Source organism: Netta rufina, assembly GCF_964035555.1.
Source record: "Netta rufina genome assembly, chromosome: 2".
Taxonomy (NCBI): Eukaryota; Metazoa; Chordata; class Aves; order Anseriformes; family Anatidae; genus Netta; species Netta rufina.
The window spans coordinates 114107775-114117733 of record NC_140124.1 but is presented as its reverse complement, the minus strand read 5'-3'; the positions used below and the strand labels follow the sequence as shown (position 1 = coordinate 114117733).

General features: G+C 32.4%; 1 protein-coding gene across 1 annotated transcript in view; it reads right to left on the bottom strand.

Annotated features, from left to right (window-relative positions):
- The window catches only part of CCDC178 (coiled-coil domain containing 178), a gene marked incomplete at both ends in the record, with an annotated part of 173193 nt that overhangs the window by 110374 nt on the left and 52860 nt on the right, over positions 1–9959 (bottom strand). The window contains one exon of the mRNA XM_084281665.1: positions 7910–8069. Coding sequence (XP_084137791.1) covers positions 7910–8069 — 160 coding nt within the window. The remainder of the gene's footprint in view (positions 1–7909; positions 8070–9959) is intronic.

The window sequence follows — 9959 nt, the reverse complement described above, 5'->3', positions numbered from 1 at the left end:
CAGATGCTCTTGGATTCATAGGAGGTAAAACTGTTCAAAGCTAATTTAGGTGTAGTCTTCACTACTGCATACTCTATCCAGGCCAGATAATATGACTCAGTTATTTTAAAAGGGAAATGGTAGGAAAGTGCATACATTTCATAGTTAGGAACAAAAGAAAAAGAAAAACAAAGAAACAAAAAATGAACTTAACAAAAAATGAACTTAACAAAAAATGCAGAAATATGCTGAATTCTTAATGACGCTTTTTTTTTTTTTTTAAATCAATTCATCACTTATTCACATGAGTTTCTTGTATTTTAGCCCCTACACTTATACTCATTTTGGAAGCTTAATCTAGAATGAGAAATAAACCAACAAACACAAAAAGCAGGATATAAAGTAACACAGTAACAAAGAGTATTGTAAATATGTCCCAGAAACACAATCTCAATTACAAAAATATAGTAAAGAAGGTAGCTACCTCACACAATATACTTGCTCAAGAAATTCGGTAACAATTAAATAGTTCAAGTACGCACAAGCTTGCAGCTGAACTGACACACAGTGGTTTATGAAGACTCCTAAAGGGACTCTAGTCCCTAAAGGGACTAAGTCCTAAAAGTCCTAAAGGAACCCTAAGCACAAACCAGTCAAAATTTAGTCCTTACAATTAACTAATAACAGGTACCAATAAATTAAAACCCAAAAGGAAATGGGCCTAAATATAAAAACCTCAACACTTGTTTTCACCACACTGGAGATCTTGCATATTTTTTGGCATGCTCAACAAGAGATACAAAATTTTATCAGTGAAGGCGTTGAGACAGCAGGACAAGAAAAACAGTCCAACTTTTTTTTTTTTTTTCAACTGATAGAACTGCATACTTAATGTTGTGGGTTTTTTTTGTTCCTTTTTTTTTTTTTTTTTTTTTTTTTTTGTTACTTCAATTGAAAATGAATAGTTATTTTAAGAACTTATGTTGACAGAAGTATAAATGCTTACTTCACCCTAAGAAAACAGCGCAGCACACCCACTTAAGATATTATGAAACACGCATCACCTAGTGCCTATTACCATATTCTGAAATTTGTGCCACTATGGAAAAAAAAAAAAAAAAAAAAAGGAATGACGTGAAAAGAATTCTAGCACTGAAAACTCTATCTTAATAATATGCCCAGAATGCAATTTTCAAAAGTTTATAAGACTGAACTTTTTCATGGAATTCCTCATCTTCCAAGCCTACGCACATCCTCTTACTATTCCATTCAGTTTCATTTTCAGGTGTTATTTTTTTTTTTAATATGCATGTTTCAGGCTTGTTCTAGAATTTAGGTTACATGAAACAAATGGTGAAAAACATTTTTTATTCCAACATTCATAATTGAAAATGCAAAAAGGATTTTTTTTTTTTCCAAATTAGAACAGCACCCTTGGCAAAGATCAAAATATTTCTGAAGTACTATGAGTGAAGAAATCATAATCAAAACTGGATTATAATCTTTGAAAAACCCTTTGTGCCCATAGAAAGATTAACCAATAATTGTTTTAATTTTCTAAATAACTTTTAGAGTGCTATAATTGTTCCCATTGACAATGTCTTAAAGTACAGAGAGGGCTAATTTGCTTGTAATTATTATGTATATGACTTATTTTTGAATGAAGAAGCAGAAAACTATCCTTTAAAAATTCTGTTAACCTTACATTTTTATATCCCTTTGATTTTCACTGAGAATGTCATTACTATCATGGCACCCAACCTCTGGCTATGTATATTCCTCAGAAGGGAAGTACATGACTTCCCTGTGAGCAAATAAAATCAGTGGGATGGTTATTTGGGTAATACTGACAACACTTCCCACAGGACAGTATGTAAGTTGATATGCTAAGCCTACCCAGGAGCATGGAGTAAGATTCAAAAGTCTATCTTGTAACATGGGAGTCCTACATACCAGTGTAGCACACTGTTGGAAGCCACTCAGTCAACTAATTAAAGACAATTTTATAGCCAGACTACTTATTGTCCTTATCCCTCACACACATAGAATAGCCTAAAGGGAGCAATGGCTCTCTAGGTATTAAAAACAAAAAAACAACAACAACAAAAAACACCACTCTTTTGCCATATATCTTCAAATATAACTCTTACATTTACATGGATACGCTGCAACAAAGCTCTTCAGTAACATTAATATTGATTAACAGTATTTTTGAAAATAAGAGATGGAAACTGATTTGAAGGTATTAGTGCAGCAAGACCGAAAACAATGAGTAGAAGAAAAGATGACCTAAATAAATGAAAAGTAAATGATAAAAGACACCCAGTGGATTTTATCTAATACAATGATGATAAACAGCCCTTTGGATCTAACTTTGTTTTTCTCTATTTCTTAATTCAACTTCCAACAGTATATTGGCATATTTCAGAAGGTATTATGATAACAATATGAAAACAGAAATATGATATTTTGTAGATTATTTCATTAGTAATACTATCAATAAATGATGAAGTAACATGACTATATCATGTTATCTAACATATCATGACTAGGTGATAGAACCAGTCAAGGATTTTCTGATATATTATTTCTCAGATGGAAGATGCTTTTCTATTAAAAAATGTTCACAGGAACATGGTAATTTGTTTTAAAATGAAAAGCATTAAAGTTAGGGTCAAACATTCTGATCAAACATTTGCAGACTAAACATTTTTTTAAATAATAACTGATTAAAAACTTATTTTAATATCTATAAAATTTGAAGAAAAAAAAAAAAAAGCACATATTCCCCTACTTTTAAGCTTTCTGCATTGTGACAAAGGAAAAAATATTGTCATTCAAGTAAAGGAATTTCAAAGTTCCCTTTTATATATCTGAGAAATTCACTTTTAGTTTATGATGAAACATTTCTGAAGCTGGTACAATGTTAAAGTACAGTGCTAGAAATTTCTATTTACCATCATCTTCTTATATCCAGTATCATCCATCAGTTAAAAAATTCACAGAAAATCTAGAAATGTTATTAGGTGGTAGGGGTATTTTTGCAGAAAACTAATGTTAATTAATAGAATGAGGACGTTATGATACTGCTAATATTTCAAAGCCAACAGAACTTAAAAGTATCAGTATTTCTGTTAATGCTTTGGATAACAAAATTGAATGCATTTATCAAAAGTATAAGTCTGTATAGGTAGATGTATGAATTTCAAGATTTATACACCTGCCTTTCATCGTGTATACAACAGCAAATACTAATTAGGTCAAATTTTCACATTTCAAATGAGTTTCGGTCATTCAAAATGTCTTGCTCAATCTTCAAAAACCACAGTAATCATTTTTACAGTTACTTCAACTGCAAGTACAATAATCACATTAGCGGCAGAAAATAAGAACAAGCAGGCTTGTTTTCAGGTTAAGAAAACAAGGCACAACATAATCATTCTGAACGTGATCCAATACTCATTATGAATTGTTATGTCAAAGAATTCTTATCTGTGCATTTAATACCACACATATCAGCACTGAACCAAATGGCAATGTGATAGTTTGGGGACCGTACTCTCTCTGTAGAACATAAGGTAATGAGACGCTATGAGAGTAGTTACAAATAGCAAAGTGATAAAATATGCCTGTAAGGTATGACTTCATCATTATACATGTAAATTTCACCACATTTAGTAGCATGCACATCAGTAAAACAAAAGTCACACCTTGCATTTAGCTGTGACATTTGTTACATTCATGTGTCACAGTTCTATCTTTTGGCAGCACTCTCTCCTCTGATAAGACAAAGTCAAGGAGATCTGCAAAAGCAGTGACTCAGCTCTCCAGCCAAACCACACAATGTGTATTCCTACAAGAACCAGGCACACAGATTCTTCAGATTTTCATCCTATTTAAATCCTGCTCATGAAAAGACTACTTCCATCCCTCAGTGCTCCACAGGAATCTCAAAAAAAAATTCTTTCTCTGTCAGGATCTGTGCTAGGGCCACTAGTTTCTGATGTAGCTTCTCCCTTAGTAAAACCATTCTTCAACTCCATTTTCCTTCACAGTGATGGCAACAAGGGTCGCTAGATTTCTCATCAAATTTCTCACCTAGTTTGTGTCCAGTTTGTCTCTTCATAAGAGATTGTTTTTATGGATATAACAGTACCATCTAGTCTCCAGAAGAAAGAGGCCTCTTGCTCAAAGAAAGATGTCTATACCTTTTTTTTTTAAGCCATTGAAACCCTTCTTCTTGGCAAGTTTTTCTTTCCTCTTGTTCTCGCTTACTGGCTTTTATTTACCTTCACAAAATCTAAAAGTCAGCAAAAAAAGAACACTTAATTGGACCTTTGCATAGATCTCAGACTGGATTTTTCAGTCTTACTAGTCTTTCCATTCCTTACTGCATCATTCTTGTCTGCATAAGGTGTGAGGGCTCATACCTGTCCATCTTATAAGCAAGATAATGAAGATGATTGATAATTCTAAGCTTGAAACAGTATGGTCAGCTGTGTACCTCTAACATTTTGTATTGACATAAACATCTGTATTTCTCCGTAAATTGAAGGAACTACCAATCCATTCAATTATCAGAGTCAAAAGTTTGTTTTCTTTTCCTGAATCAGACAAAACATCTAACAGTGATTCTCCCAGATTAAATGGTACAGTTCATGTTGAGTTGCTTGGGGTTTTGTTTTCACCTTGCCTTTGAAAACATATGATGCTACCATGTATATCCATAGCCTATTTAGAAAACATCTCCTTTCAGTTTTTGCACTTCATGACACTTGGAGCAAAGTATTATATTTTTTGTCCTATCAGGACAGGTGATTCTCATTCAGTACTATATCTGACTAGTGTTTCTAGATGCCCTACATCAGAAGCTCTTGAACCTGCCTTCTATATACCGTATTCCAGAAATTGGGGTATTGCTTTTTTGGTGTAGTTTGTTTGTTTGTATTCTCCTCATGTGGGCTAATCTTATGAGGATTGCTTTTTCAGCTATCCATATCTGACCTTAGAAATAAGCACTGTCTTGTCTAACTACATTATCTACAAGCAGGGGATTGAATGGCCTCACCTATATTCAGACCTAGAGACACAAAGCCTGTGAAAACTGAACTAGAACATATGCTCCTTTACTACTTCAGCAAACCAGTTTTCATCTCCAGACTCTAGATAAGAAAGCCTCATAATCATTGTACCACATTATCTGAAGTTGGAACTTATATAGAAATAGTTTTATCCAAAAAACAGAATTGAAGTGTTTTTTCATTCAACCCATTAAATAAGAAAATATGTCTTTAAAATAGTCTAGGTAATAGACTTTATCTAGCAGCTTAGATTATTTGATTTTTACTGTCCGCAAAAAATTCTGAAAGCTGTCCAAGTGAAAATTTCAACGTAGCCACATTAGCCATCCTTCTAAAGAAATGGTCCAAATTTTACAGATCATGGATAGCCTCCTTGAAGAAGCTGCCTGAATTTACTTGGATTTTTACTGAATTACCTATAAATGCTAGTCCCAATGTCTTATCACACTTCTCCACCCACTGGTACTAGGCCTTCTGCTCATTTCTATTGGGTAATAAACACTGAAGTCCCTGCTGAAATTTTTTGATTGTCCATAAGGTACTGAAGGCTTTGCTGGTGTTATTGCTTCCAGTTTAATTTCGTGACTACTAAGAAAGTGAGAGTAAATGAACTAAATTTAGGAGCGAGAGAGAGAAAGAGATTTCTAATATAATATATGTATACCTATGTATAGTATGTATAGTATAACTATATAGTATGTATGTATAACTATGTATAGTATCTATAGTATAGGTATATATATATATAAAATATTATATATAATATTTTAACAATATTTTTATAATATTATATGATATATAATATATATATACCTATGTATATAGGAATTATACTTTTAAAATTTCTTAATACTTCCAAACATTTTTAAATGGATTAGTGGGGTTGGGTTTTATAGAAGTTGTGAACAAATGCTTTTATCTGCATTTCATATAAAAATAATAAAGAATAACATTAAAATGATGAGGTAATAACAGAGTAAATTGTCAAAGGGTAACAGTGTGTGCCTCCATTTCAGCTGCATGCCTAAATGGAGAGATGTCATCACAGAGACCAGCAATGCATTCCAGTAAAAAACAAAAACAGGCTTTCAAGTATGCATCAAAATATTACTACTTACATTTAACCACCAAAATCTTGCCATAATCTCATTACCCCAACATTACTTTAATAAAGAAATACTGTTAAGTGCTCTTCATATAATACCCACAACTCAGCATCAAGGGAAAGTGGGAGTAAAGAGAAGACAGGATGAAACAGAAAACATTAGGAAAAACAAATCTTGGTGTTGTAGCGAAGGAGATAAAAATCTACCTCTCCAAAAAACCTTACAGGGTGAAGATGAGCAAGTTGACATACCAGCAGGTAATTTTGACCTTAGAATTAATTTAGCACAAGACAGGAGACAGTTATGGTATTCTGACAGGACCGATATTACAGTGAAAAGTAATAAAGTAGCAATCTCTATTAAAAAAGAAAAAAATACAAGTTCTCATTACTGCTATTTCCCTTTTGTTTCAAACTCTGAGTACAGATTTTGAGAGATAAAGCAAAATACATTTGCAACAGAACATTATGTGATGCAGTGCTAAGACAAAATAAAAATCAGTCTAAAAGTTCTCACTACTAGCATGAAAGAACTTGGTATTTTGAAATACCAAAGAACTTGGTAGATTTGGTATCACTGTAGAACACTTTGCATCATCTAGCACCATTGACAATAACTCAGAGTCAAGAATGTAGATATGTTTACATAATTCTCTAAAATATATTCTCAGTTCCCCAGAGGTTTTGTAATTTCAGCATTGCACCGTAGCTCTGTTAGTACACTAGACATAGGAAGTAAAAGTGAATAGTAAAGAGAATGTAATTGAGCAGCTTAATTTACCTAATCTATTCTAAATCAACTGAGAAAAGTACAAAGTGAGCATAAAAGTAAAGAATACAAGATGAAAAGTGAATATTTAAATTATTATTCAAACAGCTACAATTGCAAAAATATTAACCTTGGAATGTCTTCAGCGAAAACAAAGCTTTTTATTTCTATTTTCATGTAAAAATGAAGAAAACTACATACAAAGAACTAGGCATTTTTCCATTTTCTTAGGAAAAGAGTACATATGAAACCAACGCAGAAAACAATGTGAAGAACTGTATTGCATCTGATTTCTCAGATGGTTTTTACTCCTCTGTATTTTATATTTTTTTTTCAAATGGCTCTGATTCCTCATTATTATCTACATAAGGTGTGGCTCCCATCTTCCTAGTAACAACTGCAGCATTTAAGATCTAGATAAGAGCCCTATTATGTAGTAACTTCTGACAGTTCAGAAACAGCTTTATCCAAAAGACCAAAGTTGGGCTGCTACACTATCAAGATAATTGCGTGCACTGAGCAATATTCTTACAAGGAAGTGATTAAAAACGAATGGGAACTTATTGATGGTGATCTTAGTCAAAGTTATCTGAGATTTTATTTGTTATTGAGCACTTGGTGAAAAGGAAAGGATTTTCAAGTCAGCAGAAGCAATGACTTTTTTCAACCTTTTCCTTCACAGAGGTAACTACAAATCAAAGGGAAAAAATAGGGGAGAGAAAGCATACAATAATCCTAAACATTAATGAAAAATTAAATGTAAGTAAATGAACCATTTTATATAATTTTCCTAAAATAATTTATTTATTCACAGAAATACAAAAGTCTACTATGGAAAAATAGTAATTCATTTCACTGGAAATATTTTCAAACTTTTGATAAAACTGGTATCTTTTTACATATAAAAAGAGCCAAAACTAACCAAATAGTTGTTTCAGTTGTCACATAAAGAAAGCCAGCTCTGATAATACTCACTTCGGAATCCTTCAGATATTTCTTTCTAGTCTGTAGCAACTGTTCATATGTTTTTTCTTCACGCTTGAACCTTTTTTCATATTCTGCTAGCTCATCTTGTAGATGATTAAATAATATCTGCACATTTTGCTGTTTATACATCACATCACTTAAATTTTTCCTTTGAAAGAAAAAAAATAAATTCAGTGAAGTAATTAAGATTATGCTACACTATTTTAGTCTTTATTTATATGCTTAATGTTTAATTTTATAATAGATAAAATAGGTGGTCTTCTCACAAATAATGTTACCCTGTAAAAAAAAAAAAAAAAAAAGCAAACAAACAAAAAACAGAGGAGAAAAAAAAAAAAAAACAGCTGCAAGATGGAGCTTATCATGACTGTAAATACCACTTAAAGACACTCTACTTAACAGTGGGTCTCCTTATCCAATGAGTTTATTGCAATACATAAGTCTCACAATTTTCAAGAACAGCTTGCATTTCTAAAAATAACTTTCTGAAGAATGGACTGGTTCACTCCCATATCTTCTGGAAAAATGATATTCTGAGATCCAGAATGAGCTCATGACCAGTGACATATTGGGTAACCACTATTTTATTACTTGTTAGGACTGGAAATGGGAGCTTCATAACATCTGTATATTTCTTTTATGTTTCTGTCCTTATCTAGTATTGTTTGTTTAATCTGTAGGAATGAAATAAGTAAAATGAAGCATTTTTTACAGGTTTCCCATAATTACTAAATTTCTGTTCTCCCTGGATTTATTCTTCTGATGCTTTTAGAAAGGAGAGTATTTAAAAGAAAACAAACAAACAAAAAGTATGTTTAATTATTTTTCTGCAACATAACCTAAACTAGAGCCTTTTTAACTCTTGGCTGCATAATAAAGACTGTATCACAATGTGCACATGTGCACACAGAAGAAAAATCTCAATAGACAAGTTTAAGCCTAATTTTTCCAATATTCAGGCTTTGTTGTGTTACTTTAGAATTATTTTAATACTAAAATAAAACATTTTCTAATTTTAAAACAAATCTAACAGTCTGGGAAAAAAAAAAGAAAAAAAAAAGAGAGATCTATTACATAAAACTTATGTTTACTTCTCAGGAGCCATTTATGCTGTCAAGCTAGGAACAGCTGGGACCAGTAATACGTTATCCTTAACAATTAACTCATGATTGAAACAACAGAGGTATTTAGGGGTTTTGGATTTAGTTCTAAATTCTGGAGGTCACAATATCCTCCTCACAGTCTCTTCTGAGACTTTTTGCAGCAAAACAAACCTCTTTGCAGAAAATTAGAGCATCTCAAGCCTCTTCTAAATCAGTGTCTACAAAAATCTCTCTAAAGAGAGGCTGAGTGCCTCCAAATCATTCTGTTTGAATCAAGAGTTGCAAAAGAACATATCCAGTCCCACATATACAGATATAAAAATGTACTTATAAAAACACCTTTTTTTTCCCCAGCCAAGAATTTAATGCAATAATGTCTCAAAGATCTTTCAACACTAACAATACATTAAGTGAGCGAGATGACAGAGAAGGAGCTGTATTATCATGACACCAGGATTGCTTTTTATTATTTAGCAATCTTGCACAACTCAACAGTCCAAGCTATTTTCTCTTTGCCATTGCTTAGCAGGTTCACGTTTCTCCTTAAAGAGTAAGCCTGCTGTGCAATCAACATACATGGCCCTCCAAGGCTTGAGTGGCCTAGAAGGTAGTCTACATTATCAGTTGGATGGAGACCTCTGAGACTATTTTCAGTACCCATCAGTCACAATAAGCATAGGTCCACACTTCTCAAACTAGAGAAAACACAAGATGCAAGGAATTCTCCATTAATTAAAGATGCAACTGACCATGAATATTATTAGATTTCCTGAAGTAATTCTGATATGCAAAATTCAATTTGGTAGGCAGATAATGTATCATGAATAACTTCTACAAATACCTTGAAGCAGTAATCCCACAAAAATACTTTCAAATTATTGAGGAAAAGTGAATTATATTTCCTAGAAATAATACTGTAAAATAATAAAACTACC